Source organism: Scyliorhinus torazame, chromosome 18, assembly GCF_047496885.1.
Source record: "Scyliorhinus torazame isolate Kashiwa2021f chromosome 18, sScyTor2.1, whole genome shotgun sequence".
Taxonomy (NCBI): domain Eukaryota; kingdom Metazoa; phylum Chordata; class Chondrichthyes; order Carcharhiniformes; family Scyliorhinidae; genus Scyliorhinus; species Scyliorhinus torazame.
Genome location: NC_092724.1, coordinates 38673348 through 38691249, shown reverse-complemented (window position 1 = coordinate 38691249; position 17902 = coordinate 38673348). Strand labels below are relative to the sequence as shown.

General features: G+C 44.3%; 1 protein-coding gene across 1 annotated transcript in view; it reads left to right on the top strand.

Moving 5' to 3' along the window:
- ndufa11 (NADH:ubiquinone oxidoreductase subunit A11) overlaps positions 1 to 17902 on the top strand; it is a 30020-nt gene that overhangs the window by 2357 nt on the left and 9761 nt on the right. Inside the window, exons 2-3 of the mRNA XM_072482598.1 lie at positions 3636 to 3728; positions 6585 to 6707. Of these exons, the coding sequence (XP_072338699.1) occupies positions 3636 to 3728; positions 6585 to 6707 (216 nt within the window). The remainder of the gene's footprint in view (positions 1 to 3635; positions 3729 to 6584; positions 6708 to 17902) is intronic.

Below are 17902 nucleotides of genomic sequence, written 5' to 3'. Positions count from 1 at the left end.
AGGGTAGGTGGATTGGCCATGATAAATTGCCCTTAGTGTCCAAAATTGCCCTTGGTGTTGGGTGGAAGTGTTGGGTTTGGGTAGGGTGCTCTTTCCAAGAGCTGGTGCAGACTCGGGGCCGAATGGCCTTCTGCACTGTAAATTCAATGATAATCTATGATTAATCTAGGACAAAGGTTCGGCACAACGTCGTGGGCCGAAGGGCCTGTTCTGTGCTGTATTTTCTATGTTCTATGAAACACCGCTCTACAGATCTCCTTAGTGTTGGTTCCTGAAGAATATTGATTTTCTTTTAAATTCAAAAGCTCACAAATTTATCTGATTCCCTTGAAATCATAAACCAGTTTCTATTGAAACAAATAAGTTAGTTTTGATTCCAACTGTGGAAACCATACCCTGTCCCCAAAGAGTAACTGCAAAAGTGAGAGAGCAAGAAATCTTTGCTGCTTTGGCTCTTGCCCCTGCACATGTTTCCATATTAACCTTCATCCATCTCTAGCTCACCACGGCCAATGTGATTATGGACGATGGAGGTTTTATAACTGATCCTCTCGTGCTCTCTTTCTCCCCCATGCCCTTGGTTTCATTTCTTTCCCCATGAGTTGAATGCATAAATCTGGAGTAATTGATTTTAAAAATCTGTATTCACTGAAAAAAGTTATTAAGAGTTTTGGAGTCAGTGCATAAGTGGGAGAAGCAGGATCTGTCTTTCCCACACTAGATGCACCCCCAAACATGCTCTGCTGTATGTTTCACCTTCGGGCAGCTTCATGGTTGACTGGCTTAGAAAAATTGGAACCACAAAGCTGCCTGAAGATTAGAACTAGCAGTGCAGCAACTCCAGTGAAACTGATGTGAAAGACTAGCTTTAAAATAAAAGTCAGACGAACGGTTCTGATTTTTAAAAAAGCCAGCCAGGCCAAGCTCTTGCTGCTCAGACTCCATTTACAAGAACTCCCTTTAGGATACCAAGCCTGGGTTTCTCAAACCCCTAAGACCTAATGTCTTGTACTGGGTGCACCCCCATCTCTGTGCCCTGGATAAATGCATAAGGGGGGTGAGGTGGGGTGGGGTGGGTACTGCAGCACAGAGAAGGGGTATGATTGGATAGCCTTTGCAATGAGCTGGCACAGATATCAGGGGCTCATTTTTAAAAAGATTTGTTCATGGACGTAGGCTTTCGTGGCAAAGCCAACATTTGTTACCTATCCCTAACTGCCCTTGAACTAAGTGGCTTGCTAAGTTATTCAGAGGCCAGTTAAGAGTGAACCAGATGGCCAGACCGGGTATGGGCGACAGATTTCCTCCCCTAAAGCAGATCAGTGAACCAGATGGGCTTTTACAGCAATTAATGGCAGTTGTCATGATTACTGAGATTGGGTTTATAATTCCAGATTCATGAATTGAATTTAAATTGAACTGTCAGATTGCTTGTCCATTACATGTCTTGGATAAATCACTATTTACTCCACCTTCGAAAACCATAATCTTTCAGTTCCCGTCACTTAGTCTATATGCTTGACATCACCACAGCCAATCACTGTTTAAAACAAACCAGATTATTTGCATCTGTACATCCAGTTCAACCCCAGCCTCACCTGCTGAATATTTTCTCTTAGTCATATCTCTTTATCCCAGAAATTGGCTTAGTGAACATTCTCCAAACTGCTTCTAATGCAAGTATCCCTTCTTTAGTAAGGAGGCAGCATTGTACGGTGGTTAGCATTGCTGCATCACAGCGCCAGGGATCCAGGTTCAATTCCGGCCTTGGGTGATTGTGTGGAGTTTTCACTTTCTCCCAGTGTCTGCGTGGGTTTCCTCCTGGGTGTTCTGGTTTCCTCCCACAGCCCAAAGATGTGCAGGTTAGGTGGGGCTATGGGGATAGGGCGGGGCATGTGGGTGCTCTTTCAGAGGGTTGGTGCAGACTCGATGGGCCGAAGGCCTCCTGCACAATAGGAATTCTATGGAGATCAAAACTGCACAGTACTGTAGGAATGATCTGTCTGGCACTCGATACAGCTTGGCAAACACAATTTCCCTTTCACGAAACCATGTCGACTGCTGAATTTGTATTTTGATTTTCTAACAGTCCTGCAGAAGGAGGCCATTCGGCCCATCGAGTCTGCACAGGCCCTTGGAAAGAGCTCCCCACTTCAGCTCACACCTCCATCCCATAACCCAACCCCACCTAACCTTTTTGGACACTAAGGGCAATTTAATATGGCCAATCCACCTAACCTGCACATCTTTGGGCTGTGGGAGGGAACCCACACAGACACGGGGAGAACGTGCAGACTCCGCACAGACAGCGACCCAAGCTGGGAATTGAACCTGGGACTCTGGAGCTGTGAAGCAATATTGCTAACCACTGTGCTACCGTGTCGCCCCTGCTACTACTTTCTTAGTAATGGATTCTAGCATTTTCCCAATAGACAGAAATTAGATTAATTTGTAGTTTCCTGCTTTCTGTTTCCCTCCTTTCTTGAAAAGGGATGTTCCATTTTTGGTTTTTTAAATCTGCAGGGCAGAATATAATAAATTTTAGGAATATTGTAACTAGTGCATCCACTATCTCCAGCCAAATGGCTCCTCCCATTAATTACTTGATCCATATCCCACCAAGATGTCACATGACCTACTTAGCTAGGACTAACTACCACTCCCTCATAAATTATCTACACTCCAGGGAGTCTCCAGTAATCAAAATACAATTACATTACCCCATTATCTGTAGTCTGGTTGGAATGAATGATCACCTTACCTTTTACGACTCTTTAATTACCAGCTTTAGTAGACACACTGTATGTATGTTAAACATCGTTTTTTAATCACATTACTGCCACACAATATAAATATATATAACAACTTCCACATTTCTCTCTCTCTCTCTCTATCTCAATGCTTAGTTTCATCTGTTCCTTTTTATATACACTGTTAGAAGCTTTTACCGTCTTTCTATTTCTTGCCAGTTTCTCTGTCTTTTATTTTTTAGTCATCCTTTGCTGGTTCTAAAATTCTCCCCATCTTTTGACCTACCACCAATCCTTTGAGCATGGTAAGCCATTTTCATTTAATGCCATCCTTAACTTCCTGAGTTAGTCATGGATGGTGTTTCCTTCTCATAGACTCTTTCTTTCTCGGAGGAATGTATCTTTGAGAGCTGTGAAATATCTCTAAATGTGTGCCACTGCATCTCTACCATCTTCCTTTTTATCTTATTTTCCCATCCTACTTTAGCCATCCCTCTCGTCTTATCCTTGTAGTTGTCATTATTAGACTAATCTTACACAGTACATTATTGATCACGTGTGTCGATTAGATGGAATGCATCCTCTTGTCTCTTACTGTTAGAATGACCACTCAGTGATTTGATTATTTGCATCTGAAGGGGAGGCAAACCTTAAAACAATCAGGTCCTGGATATTATCAGTTACAGGCTTGTGGGTAACATTTGGAAATTGTTTGTGATCCATTCCATCAGTGATGCCATTTTAATCTGTTTCTATTTCTGACAGCCGTTTCAAGGGGCTAGATTCTTGTGGTGGTGAAATCTTTGTGTAGTAATAAAACAGTCATTCTTTACAGAATGTCAGATCTTCCTTTAATTATCTTATTCTTGTAACTTCTCTTCATAGGCCTCGTTGGCTCAGCCTATCATATTGTTGCATTTCAACCTGCTAATGTTGTGGATGCCGCGCAGAGAGCAGCCAATGGCACCTTAACTATGGGTAAGGACATCTTTGTTTATGGTACAGTCCAGTATTATTTGTGAAGACACTTAACTTCACTCAGTATGATTCTCAGGAGAACTACCTTTCAGCAAGAACTTTCATTATTTTACTTGTGTACTGTGTTTACTCTTGATGCTTGTGACATTTGGAAATGTAGTTCCATTGGGCTGCATGAATCCTTTGGAGGCACTGACTCTCTGGAGTGCTTGAATGCCGAGGTCAATGTGGTCTGCAGTACGGCACTGATATCACAACTAAAGAGAAGTTAAACACAGGGTGACCTTGAATGTAAAAGTAACAGTGAAGTTAAAGATAAAAAGTTAAAATATCAAGCAAGTGGGAGTATTATATTGAGTGCAGTTTTTGAACATTTGGAGGTGGCGTATAAGTCAGGACACCTGATCACTTCAGCAGTTTTGCTCCCACATGCCTACATAGTGATGTTGATGTGATTAATGTTGGTGTAACTTTAGACAGTGAGGTAGCACGAGGACTGCTGGTAAATGTTGAAATGGGCACCAGGTGATTTGCATCATCAATGCTGTTATGGGAGCAAAGTAGATGTTGGCAGGAATCTTGAAGGTGGCAAAAAACATTTTTAATTGACTCTTGGAATGTTTGTGGGGGAGGGGCAGGTCACTGACAAACTCAGCATTTATTGCTCAACCTCAATTGCCCTTGAGAAGGTGGTGGTGAGCCCACCTTCTTGACTCACTGCAGTCCATGTGGTGTCAGTACAGTTCCAAGTCAGGATAGTGGATGACGTGAAGGGACACTCTCAGGTGGTGGTGTTCCCATGCATCTGCCTCCATTGTCTGTCTGTGCGGTAGAGGCCGTGCATTTCGAAGGTGCTATTGAAGGAGGCCTGATGAGTTGCTGCATTGTATCTTTTAGACAGTACACGCTGCTGCCATTGTACACTGGTGGTGGAGAGAATAAATGTTTACGGTGGTGAATGAGGCACCAATCAAGTGGGAAGCTTAATCTTTGCTACTTGAGTGTTGTTGGAGCTGCAGTTATCCAAGCAGCTCCATCACATTCTCAACTAATTTCTTTTAGATGGTGGATAGGCTTTGTGGAGTCAGGATTTGAATCACTTGCGGCAGAATTCCAAGCTTCTGACCTCTTGTAGCCACAGAATCTGTATGGCTGTTCCATTAAGTTCCTGGAATGTGATAACCCTGATGATGTTGATAGTGAGGAATATCAAGCAGAGATGGTAGATTCTCTGTTGTTGGTGATGGTCATTGCCGAGCATTCATGGTGTGAATTTATTCATTTGTTCATTAGACATGGACGTCATTGGCTAGGGCAGCATTTAACGACCATCCCTAATTGTCCTTGAGAAGGTGGTGGTGAGCTCCCTTTCTTGAACCGCTGCAGTTTCTGTGGTGTAGAAAAGGCCACAGTGCTGTTAGAAAGAGTTCCACGATTTTAACCCAGCGACAGTGAAGGAACTTGCCACTTATCAGTCCAAGCCTGAATGTTGTTGAGGTCTTGCTGTTTGCAAGCACAGACTGTTTCAGTATTTAAGGAGTTGAGTGGTACTGACACTGCAATGATCAGCGAGCATCCCCCCATCTCATCCCCACTAATCCAGGAAAGTGGACAGTATTCCATCACATTCCCAACTATTGCCTTTTTAGATGGCAGCGAGGCTTTGAGAAGTCAGGATTTGAGTCACTTGTCGCAGAATTCTCAGCCTCTGACCTGCTCTGTAATCCTATGACAAGTCCAGTTCAGTTTCTGGCCAATGGTAACCCTCAAAATGCTGTTAGTGAGGAATTCAGTGATGCTAATGCCATTGAATGTCAGGTGGAGATTGTTGAATTCTTGCTTGTTGGAGATGGTCATTGCCTTGCATTTGTATGGTGCAGATGTAACTTGCCACTTATCAGCCCAAGCCTGAATGTTGTCCATGTCTTGATGTGTGAGGGCCTAGTCTGCATTAGTATCTGAGGAGTTGCGAATGGGGGTGCTGAAAATTGCCCTATCCATCTGCAAACATCCCCACTTCTGACCTTATGGTGGACGGAAGGTAAGCGATGAAGCAGCTGAAGATGTTTGGGTCTAGAACACTACCCTGAGGAACTCCTGGAGTGATCTCCTGCAACTGAGATTGACCTCCAATAACCAGAACCATCTTCACGATGCCACACTCGGTTAAATGCTTCTTGATGTCAAAGGCAGTCACTCTCACCTCTCAAGTTCAAATCTTTTCTCCATGTTTAGACCAAGACTGTAATTGGTTCAGGAGCTGAATGGCTCTGGCAGAACCCAAACTGAGTATCAACAAACAGGTTATTTCTGAGTAAGTGCCTACTGAAAGCACTGTTAACGACCCCTTCCATCATTTTGTTGAAGAATGTAAATTAAATTTCGAACAATTAGCTTTAAACTTTTAAAACCTGCCAAAAATTCTAATTGGCTTTTTAGCAAAGAAATAAAGGCAAAGAAAATTTGGAACATATTAAATACTTGAGGATGCCATGATTGGAGGAAATACGTTTTCTATGTTACATACGAACATAAAATCCAGAGCGATTAAAGACATTTCAGATAAAGTCTACTTTCTCCAGAGTATGATTAAATGGAGTACTGTCTTACACTGCCGGTGGATCTATTACTTTAAGGGGTACTAATTTCCTTTGTTGACTTCCCAAGTAAATTCAATTGTGTTGAATGCATCGTCAATCTTTCTTCTCAATAGATTGCAATCCGATTAATTTTTACTGCTGTTTGATTGAAAGCCTTGTGAAATTGGCAGTTACTTCAAGTTCTTTTTCTCGTCTTATTTTGAGGGCTGTGTATACAGGAATTTAATAAGCCTGTGCCCTTTTGCTTGACTTTCAGCTGCACTTGGTGCAATCTTTGGAGTGACCACTTGCCTAACTGCGCAAATCCGAGGTACTGAAGATGATCCGTTAAATTATTTCATTGGAGGTTGTGCTTCAGGAATCATTCTCGGGGTGAGAGGTGAGTGCTTGTCACAGCTGTTTGATAGTGCTTCAATTCTTCTAGAAATTTCTGATTAGGTTCTGGAAAGTGATTCGGTCAAAAAATAACTTTTTTTTAAAAAAAGAAGAAATTTAACATTGCAAATAGTCCATTTGCATTAACTGCTATTTCTGTGGCTATATTTTATTTTTTGGGCGGAAGGTGGTAAAAGGGAAAGAGTCCACAAACATAAGAGTGCACCAGTAAATAAGGTCAGAGTTGGAAAGAATTGTGAAGAAACAAAATTAACGCTCTTTAGGAATTCTGGGTTGGGGGGGCTCTGTGAATGAAGGATGAGATCAGTACAGTAGTGAGAAATGATCTTGGGTTGGAGGGTTAAAATGTAGAATCAGTTTGGGTAGAAATAAGAAATAGCAAAGGAAAGAAGTCACAAGGTTCATAGCCCACTGACAGTAGCTATGGTTTTGGACAGAATATAAATCAAGAAATAGTGAGGGCTTATGAGAAAGGTACTGCAGTAATCGAGGAAGATTTTAATCTTCATATAGATTGGATGAATCAAATTGACCAAGGTAGCCTGTAGATGAGTTCTTAAAGTATTCGGGACATTTTCTTAGAACAATACATTCTGGAGTCAACCAAGGCACTACTATTTTAGACCTGGTAATGTGTAATGAGACATAAATGATTAATGAACCTCCTAGTAAACGATCCTCTGGATCTAAGAGTTATCATAACGTGATAGACTTTCATATTCAGTTTGAGGGTGAGAAATCTGAGCCTGAAGCTAGTGGCCTAAACTTAAATAAAATCAATTACAAGGGTAAGAAGACAGAGTTGACTTAAGTGAAATGGATAAAAAGGTTACACGGTAAGACTGTAGAGCAGCAATGGCAGACATTTTAAGTAGATATTTCATAATAAAGATATATTCCAATGAGAAATAAAGATACTATGAGAAGAATGCATCATCCATGCCTGACTAAGGAAGTTAAGGATGTTACCAAATTGAAACAAAAAATGTATAATGCTGTAAAGATTAGTGGTTGCCCAGAAGATGAGGAAACCAGCAAAGGATGATCTAAAAAAAAAAGAGAGGGAGAAATTGGAGTATGAGAGAAAATGAGCAAATATAAAAACAGACAGTAAAAGCTTTTGCATGTGTATGTAGAAAGGAAGAGAGTAGCTAAAGGAAGTATTGGTCCTTTAGGGGAGACGACTGGGGAAATAATAATGGGAAACAAAATGGAAGAGACTTCAAACCAATAATTTGTCTCTGTCTTCACAGTAGAAGACACTGAAAACATCCCCCCAAAAAGTAGAGAATTAAGAGGCGGGAGGAAGGAACATACAAGTGCTAAGAAAACTAATGGGACGAAAGGCTGACAAGTCTCCTGGACCTGATGGCCTACATCCTAGAGTCTTAAATGAAGTGGCTACAAGATAGTAGATTAATAAGTTGTAATCTTCCAGACTTCCCTAGATTCTGGAAAGCTTCTAGCGGATTGAAAAACGGCAGATGTAACACCTGCATCTAAGAAAGGAGGAATGTAGAAAGTAGGAAACTACAGACCAGTGAGCCTAATATCAGTCGTTCGGAAATGTTAATATTGAGGAAGTAGCAGCAGGGCATTCAGCAAATCATAATATAGTCAGGCATGTCAGCATGGTCTTGTGGAAAAATAAATTGTGTTTGACAAATTTATTTGAGTCGTTTGAGGATGTAGCAAGCAGAGTGGATAAGGAGGAACTAGGAGATATAATGTGTGTGAATTTCCAAAAGGCATTTGATAAGATGTCACATAAAATAGTTACTGCACACGTTAAAAGCTTGTGGTGTTGGGGGTGATATAGGAATATGGATTAGCTAACTAACAAGAACAGTCGGGATAAACAAGTCATTTTGAGGCTGGCAAAGTAATTAGCGGGGTACCGCAGGGATCCAGGCTGGGGCCTTAACAGCTTATGATTTATATTCATGATTTGGATGAAGGGACAGACTGTATCTTCAGCAAATTTGGCTACAATACAAAGGTAAGAAAGCAAGTTCTGAGGAGGACACCGTCTGCAAAGGGATATAGATAGGTTAAGTGAATTGTCAAAAGATTTGTCAGATGGAGCATAATGGGCAAATGTAAATTTGTCCACTGGCAGAATATTATTTGAATGGAGAGAGACTGGAGAATGCTGCAGTACAGAGGGATCTGGATGTCCTGTACATAATCACAAAAAGTTAGTATGCTAATACAGCAAGTAAATAGGAAGGCAGATGGAATATTGGCTTTTATTGCAAGGGCGATGGTGTATAAAAGTTGGAAAGTTGTGCTTCAGTTGTATGGGATATTGGTGAAACTTCACCTAGAGTTCTATGTGACGTTTAGGGCTCCTTTACTTAAGGAGGGATGTGCTTGCATTGGAAGCAGTCCAGAGAAAGTTCACTAAGCTGATTCTTGAGCTGGAGAGTTTGGCTTATGAGGCGAGGTTGAGCAGGTTGGACCTACACCCATTGGATGAGAGGTGATCTTACAGATTCTGAGGGAGATTGACAGGGAGGTTGTTTCCCCGCGTGGGGGATTCTAGAACTGGGGAAAAGGTTTCAAATTTAGGAGTCTTCCATTTAAGATGGAGGTGAGGAGGATTTTTTTCTCTGAGGATTGTTAGTGTCTGTTAGTCTCTTCCACAGAAAGGAATGGAGGCTGGATTGTTAAATATATTCTAGGCTCAATTAGAAAGTTTTTTGATCTACAAAGGAGTCCAGGCTTGTGGGGAACGGGCCGGAAAATAGAGTGGCGGCCCGACTTTGTACAGTCACGATTTTACTGAATGGCGGAGCAGACTCGAGGAGCCAAGTGAATTACTCCTATTTCTGATGATCTTAGGATAATTGTGCTTCTCTGGGTAAAACACGCTGTGCTCACTTTCCAGTTTCATCACCTAGTACCGACTTCAGTACTCCCAGTTCTGAAGGAAGTTCGGCAGATGGAAGATATTTTCAGGAGAACGTTCTGGTGGTATGGACGATAATTCAGTTAGATTTAGCATGGTTCAGGAAAAGGACAGAGAAAGACCAGGAGTAAAATTTCTTAATTGGGGAAAGATGAATTTTACCAAGCTTGAGGTGTGATTCAGCAAAAGTAAACTGGGAGCGGGTACTTGGAGGTAAATCTCTTGTCGGAGCCGTGGGAGACATTCAAGGAAGAGATACCAAAGATTCAGAATAAGTAAGCTCCCACAACATAAACGGGAGCAACTCGGAAATCCAGATCCACCTGAATGTCCACAAGCAGAGTAGGGTAAGGGAAGGTTATGCTGGATGCCAAGAGCTATATATTGCAAAAAGCCTTGGGGTATGTAGTAAATGTAGGGGTGAAATTAGGAAAGCAGAAAGGTCATGAAAAATGTTGGCAAGGGACAATCCAAGGATATTGTACAAGTACATAAAAGTGCAAGAGGATAGTACGGTCTTTTGGAGATCAGAAAGGTAACCTGTGCATGGATGCAGATGATGTGGGCATGGTTCTTAATGAATGCTTGCCATCTTATCTTCACAATGTGGTTAAGGATGAGAAGTGTGAAATATTGGATGGGTAAACAGAGCAAGGACAAACGTAATGAGTGGTATAGTTTTGAAAGTAGATAAATCACCTTGCCCAGGTGAAATGTATCCCAGGCTGTTCAGAGAAGAAAGGGAGGAAATAGCGGAACCACTGACCATAATCTTTGACAGAATCGTACAGTGCAGAAAGAGGTCATTCGGCCCCTTGAGTCTTGACTGGCTCTCTACCTAGCCCCACTCCCCCGCTGTATCCCCTTTATCTTGCACATTCTTTTCCGAGAGCAATCCAATTCCCTTCTGAATACCTCAATCAAACCTGCTTCTCAGGAAGGTTGTTCCAGACTCCAACCACCCTTTGGGTGAAAAAGGTTTTCCTCATCACTTTCACTCTTTTTGCCAATTATTTTGAATCTGTGCCCTTTTCTTGATGCTCTCATCAGTGGGAACAATTTTGCACCATTTACCCTGTCCATACCCCTCAGGATCTTGAATACCTTTAGCAAAGTCTCCTCTCAACCTTCTTTACGCCAAGGAAAACAGTCCCAGTCTCTCTAATCTATCCTCATAGCTACAGTTGTTTATCCCTGGAATCATTCTTGTGAATCTCCTCCGTACTCCATTGGATACCTTCAGATCCTGCCTTAAGTAAGGCACCCAAAACTTGGACTCAGCTCCAATTCTCTCTGGCTACAGGTATGGTGCCTGGGGACTGCCAATCCTGCACCATTATTTCAAAATGGATAGACCAAGTAACTACCGGCCAATCACGCTAATCTCAGCAATGGGTAAATTATTGAAAAAAAATGTGACTTATGGGTTGAAGTCAGAAATAGGAAAGGAGCAGTCACCTTGTTGGGAGATTTCCATAGGCCCCCCAATAGTAGCAGAGATGTGGAGGAACTGTTTCTAATCTGCTTCCTGCATTTCGCATGATCTAATGAACTTTGTCTGTGCTCCGTGGTGGCAGCATGGAGTGCTCTTAATGCTGCCTTTAGATCGCTGCACTGCCTTTGCAGTGCCTCTACCTGTTTCTCTGTCTCTTCTCTTACCAGGACTGCACATTGCGTGTCCTGATAGGCCTTTTCATATTGGGTTTGGAAGCTGCTCAGATGCGCTAGACAAGACTGGTGTGCCCCCTTGGCATCATCCACCTCTCCGTCCTTTGCTGCCAACTTCCTTCTTAATTCTATATTCTCCCTCTCGATCTCACTAACATCGACCGTGCTCATTTGCTGTCTCCCTTCTATCTCTTTGCGGAGCATCCGAACCACCTCCTCTGTGCCTCGCAATTGTGCCAGACAGGACACGATTACCATCGGCTTGCAAGCTTTCCCTACGCTTTTCTTATGGATTTCTGACAGGTTCTCCCACCAAGTATCTCCTATACTCCCGGGTCCTGTTTACTCATTATCACAGAATTCACTCCAAAGGGGCCATCCTTTCCCTTTGAGATATTTTCTGATCTCTTCTTCCCAAACGGGACACCGTCCTACTCTGCTGCTGGTCGCTGCGACCTCAAATTCCTGGGGGTTCATAAGGCGTTCCATTGCCTTCATTGCTATTTTACTCTTTCTGAATGCTCTTTTAAAATTTGGAACGAGGGGTAATAAGGCGGTGCTGTAAACACGGGTACGGCGTTCGCTATTTTCCGGAATACAAACTCCCGACAGTTTTTCGCAACAAAAATCTATCAGTTTTACCTTATAGCCCTGTTAGTTACGCATGCATTAACACGCTTCCGAATTATGAGGATTGATCAGAACTGCTTGAACACTTGTGGTTTTTCTGTTCCCAATTGGATTCTCAATTCAAATTTTGGGTTCTCCTGGAGTGGTTAGGCCACTTCTAAGCCAGGTCCCGTCAGGATGTTGCCAGTAAATGTTGCTAACTTTGGTTGGCTCTTAATTCGTTGCCCGTTGGGTCTTTACTGAATTAGCTCTGTTTCAATAACCTTTGCTCTGGAGTCGTCAGGTATCTTTATGATACCGCCACGAGGCTCAAGTTCAAGTACTGATCAATAACTCAACACACCAATTAGTAAGATTCAAATCAAAACACATTTATTATACACAGTAAATCACTACTCATGCATAAAACGCTACTTTCTAGACTATCTCTATCACTAAAAGGCCTATACTTCGCTTTGGAACTGGCCCACCAGGTCAGGGGAACAAATGGCCTTTCGTTCGATTCTGAGTCTGCAGAATTCAAAGCTGGTATGGACTGGTAGCTAGGAGCGCCTATCTCATAGCGTGCATTGACTGGAGATTTACTAGGCAGTTCACTGTCGAGGGTTGGTTCGAGTTGATGAGTGACCCTGCCAAGAAGACCGATTTGAACTTGGAGGCTCTACTTTATAATCCCCAGGGGCTTTGCGCCGTTCGGGGCGGACCCCGTATCTGGTTCCAAGTGATTGGACTACGTTCCGATCATTTGGATCGATTTCTCCAATACTGGAGTTGTTCCCTGGTCGCTGGCGGCCCCTGAGTGTCTGTTGGCCTTCCTTTGTCTTGGCTCCTGCTGGCGCCGAGGAGTCTGGCTTGGCCTTATTCACCTTACATGTTTCAATTGTACCCGGGGATCGCTTATTAGTATGCAGATGGCTGTGAGTTTCTGTGCTGTCTGGGCTTCTGCAAGTTCTAATACACAGGAGACTTTGCACTTGCTAGTTTTTCCTGGCTTGGCTGAATTTCCCTGTAGTCTTTGCGCATCTCCATTTTAAGTCGGGAAGTGGCCAACCCAGGTGGCTACAATCCCTCCTTGTGATCCCTAACGCGAAGCGTGAAGGATCACATAACTGCATTGTCTTCACTTCCTGACCCAGCGAGCACTCTGCCATGGCCTCTACACTGACCATAGCTGTGTATGAAAATGTTTTAGCTAACGATTCTAAGTGGTGCTATATCACAACAGGGACATGCATTACAACATTTAAAAAAATGGTACCTCTAACTATCCTCAATAAACTATCCTCACTCAAACAATCAAAAATAATCTACAACACTTTAAATTTACAAAAAGCAGCAACACAAGTTTGTCTGGCTTGGCAGTCAAGCACAGAGGTTTACTTTATTGAACAAAAATGACGCCGAACGAATGTCCTTTATTGTAGACCGAAAATAGGCGATCTCATCCTGTATACCGGGGTGCGAGAGCGGTAGGCTCTCCTTCGCCATTTCCTCATGCGGATAGTCTGCACGATGCTGCAGAATATCGCCAATACTAGGAGGGGTTCAATTACGTATGATAGTGAATACCAGGTTAGAAACCTGTCACACCAGGTCGGGGTGTCGGTAACTATCTCGGGGTTAACTATGTCAGGGTGTAGTGTATGGTAGGGGTGGGAATCATTCACGGCCTGTGTGGTAGGGGTCAGGGGGGGTAGCATCCGCGCGCAACTGATGGGATCCTGCTAAGATCCAGGTAAACATGAAGGTTGTCTTCATCTTTCCGTCTTTCTACCTTCTTTTTCTTCCTCTGGAGTTCCTGAGGTTCCGGAGTTCTATGGACACAAGCATAATATCTGTTACTATCTTGTGTAATATCTTGAATGTTAGCATGTCTGTCTTTTAGTGCCAATTTCCCTTTATAATTGGTCACCATGTGTGACTGCCTCATGTTTTTTTTAAAACCGAAAATTTGGACAAGACATCTAAGAAAATACTGCTGTCCTGCGAACTGTCCCGCCGTCTGTGTCATTTACCATCCTAGTGTTTGAGGATGTAAATAGCAGAGGGAAGCAACCATAGGTTGCCAAAACCAAACAAAAGAATTTTGAACATAATGAGCCAAAAATGGAGTGTGTAGGGGCCGCGGCGGGTAAGATTTGGATGGAATCCCCGGGTAGGACGGTGATCAATGCCGTGTGTGCTCTACCCGAGCGTAGTTGACCGGGGGGGGGGTCTTCAGGCAGGGCGGGGATCAATGCCGTTTCTCCACTGCCGTGAGCAACCGGCAAGAAAGGGCAAAAATATAGTCATCGTGGGGGGTTGCTGTAAAGGTTCTACCGTCGAACCAGAAGGGCAGTTCTGAATGGGGGTCTGACAAGCTCTCAGCGGTTTCTGCCGATAAGCGTGCTGGCAAGTTATCACAGGTTTCTGCCGAAAAATATGGCGTGTGGCTGTGGAACTTCCGAGTTTACAAACAACACTTAACAATAATACTAACAGACAAACATTGAACAACATGCTGCAGGTTCCATCAGAAAGGACACCGTTTCTCCCAAGCCGTTCCTTTTAAAAACATCATCTGGACACCTCAGTTATCAGTTGCGAACAGGGTCGCAAAGGGGTTCTCATTTTGGGAGTCAGATTCAAAGTCATCCTCTTCTCCCGGATGCCATACTCTGGAATGGATGAGGGTTGATAAAGCTGCATGGTGTGACTTAGGGTCCATCTCGTTGTTTCGGACGAGCCTGTATGAATTGTCGTGGTGCCAAAAAGTTGTATCTAATTCTGTGGGGACAGAGTCGTCATCGTAGGGCAGTGGTCTTTGGTGGGGTTTGTTGAGGAATGTGATCAGGAAGGGATCACTCGAATCGTGTTCAGATTCGCTGGGTGTGGGTCCTGTTGCATGGGGATAGTAGGGAGGCGTGCTGTGGCTATTGTCTGTGTCACAGTCGCTGTCTCTGCTGCTGCTGTCTGTGGGCGTTCCGGGGTGGAGTCTAGAGTTCGGGGGTGGAGTCGAGGGTGAGTCCGTGGGTGGGGTGGACGTGTTGGGGGAGGGTGGGGATAAGTTGGCTGTGGGCGGGGTGTGGTCTGCTGCGTCGAGCATGACGTGGTTTGTGTGGTTAGACTGCGAGCCATATGCCTTGAGCTGGTTAATATGGAACCACGCGGTCTTCCCTTTGGGGTACTTAATTTTATACACGGAGGGGCTTACTTTGTCCACAACGGAGTACAGACCCAAATACTTGGGTGACAGGAACGTGCTGGGGTTGTAAATGGAGAGCATGACCTGCTGTCCTACTTCAAACTCAGTCGCGTGCACTGTCTTGTCGAAACAGGCCTTGCTCTGTTTCCTCCTTGTGCCTAATCTTACTGCGGCTGCTAGCTGAGCCGTTTTTACATTTTCCACTAATTGTTTGACTGCGTTCTCGTGTGTGAGGGCTGTCACTTCGGGGCTGGTCAAGTTAAGTCCTAATAAAAATTCTGTGCCTTTCATGGGGCGTCCGGTCATGAGAGTGTGTGGGGTGTATCCTGTGGATGTTGAAACGGTGTCACGTAAAAACATTAATGCAAAAGGGAGGACTGAATCCCAAGTGGTGCTGTTTTGTTGGACCATTTTTCTGATGGTTGCTTTTAGAGTCCGATCATTCGCTCCACGATACCACTTAACTGGGGGTGGTATGTGATGTGGAATTTCTGGGTAATGCCAAATATCGTGAGAACATTCTTCATGACACGTCCCGTAAAATGGGAACCTTGGTCGGATTCAATGCTGCGGGGGAGTCCCCATCTCGTAAAGATGTGGTGGGTTAAAATCTTTGCGGTAGTCTTTGCCGTGTTAGTCCTAGATGGGAATGCTTCTACCCATTTTGCAAATGTGTCTGTGACAACTAAGACATACTTGTAACCATTCCTGGAAGTGGGCAATGGTCCTATAAAATCAATCTGGAGGTTAGTCCAGGGGCCATTAACGGGGCGGGTGTGGCTGAGCTGAGCTTTCTTTGCGTATCTGTCCGGATTGATTTGGGCACAGATGAGGCAATTTTCAACGTGGTGCATGACGTCGTCCTTTAAATTCAGCCACCAACGGAGCTGCCTGAGATGGGCTGTAATGGGGTCGATTCCCTGATGCCCATGACTATCATGGAACAAACAAATGAGCTGATTCCTGTCCTGTTCAGGAACCACATAAAGGGTGTCTTTCAGGATCACACTGTCATGTGTGGCCAGTGCATTTTTAAACCTATCGTATGGGGCTGGAAAGCTTCCTTTTAAAATCTCCCTGAGATGACTGTCTTGCTTCTGGGCCTGCACTAAATCCTCGATATTAGTCTGTGAGACCTGAACTGCATTCACTGGGGCGCTTTCGGGGGGGGTTCCAAAAATGTCCATGCCTGAAACCTGCTTTAGCCAGTGCGTCGGCTTTTGCATTTCCAGGTGGGGAGGAACGGTGGTGACTTCGAACTTTAACAATGCCGAATATCCTGTCCTGTGCTTTGTCTAAAATGTGCCGGAGCAATGGGGCTGAAGGGAGGGGTTTTCCGTCTGCGGAAACAAATCCTCTTGCTTTCCAGAGGGGTAGGAATTCTGTGAGGCTGTTGCAGACATAGAGGCTGTCCGAGTATATGTCTGCTGGGCTGGGGAAGGAATCTGGGTGATCTATGATGTACGCAATGGCTACTAGTTCTGCTGCCTGCGCGCCTAAGTGTCCTGGTAGTTTTAAGGAGATTTCTTCTAGGGCGCGTCCCTGTGCATCCTTGACATAAATGCCGCATCCTGTAATGCGCTTCCCGTCTAATACTGTGGAAGAACCATCCACATAAATCCTTGGGGGTGCGCACGTGTCTGTGTGCTGGGGGCTCTGGGGTGAACTACCTATCTTTCTGAGGGGGGGGGGGTTTGCGATAAAGGGGCCTGTGTTGTGGTGCGGTGAGATGATTTCACATTCGTGGGGGGTGCCTGAGTACTGAAGGTTGTCGGCTCGGAAAGTGTGAGTCTTGGTCCTTTTAACAGTGATGTCCCATCCCTGCAAAAGAAGGGTCCATCTGGCTGCTCTAATCTGGCTTACTGTGCCATCTTTAAGTCGTCCGTCTAGTAAAAGTTGGGTGAGGATTGTGATGGGGTTTAGTCCGGTGATGTATGAAAAGTGTTGGACTGCCTAGAAAACTGCGAGCAGGTGCCTTTCACAGGCTGAAAATCCCTGCTCCACAGGATCTAAAACTGGAGGCGTAAGCCATGGGTCTTAACTGTTCGTGCCGTTCCTGGAGGAGCACAGCCGAAAGGGTGCGGTCTGTGCTAGCTATCTCTATAGCATAGGGGGAAAGCGGGTCCGGAACCTGTAGTGCGGGGGCTGCAATGAGTGCACGCTTTAAAACATCTACAGCATCCGTGTGCTGCGGAAGCCATTCCCAAGGGGCTCCTTTTTTTAGGAGTTCCGAGAGGGGTGCTGCCTTGGTGGCGAAACTGTCAATGTGGTTTCGGCAGTAGCCAACCAGTCCTAAAAATGACCGGAGGGCTGAAACGTTCTGGGGAAGGGGCAATTTGACAATCGAGTCAATTCTTTTATGCTTGATCTCGCGTTTACCATGTGTGATAATCGTTCCCAAATATACCACTTTGTCTTTCAAAAGTTGGGCTTTCTTGGGGTTTACTTTGCATCCGATCTGCTGTAGGAGTTCCAGGAGTTCGGCCAGAAGCTCAATGTGCTCTGCCTTGGTGTCTGTCTGCAGTAATAGGCCGTCTACATACTGGACCAGACATTCGGGGCGAAAAAATTTCGCTAAACCATTTGCCAGCTGTCGGTGGAAAATGGAGGGGGAGTTGTGGAATCCTTGTGGAAGGCATGTGCACGTGTACTGCTGACCTTTAAAAGTGAAGGCAAATTTGTATTGGCACCCTTTTGCCAATGGAATGGACCAGAATCCGTTACTGATGTCCAAAACCGTAAAATATCGTGAGTTGAGTCTCTGTTTGAGCATGATCTCGTGACT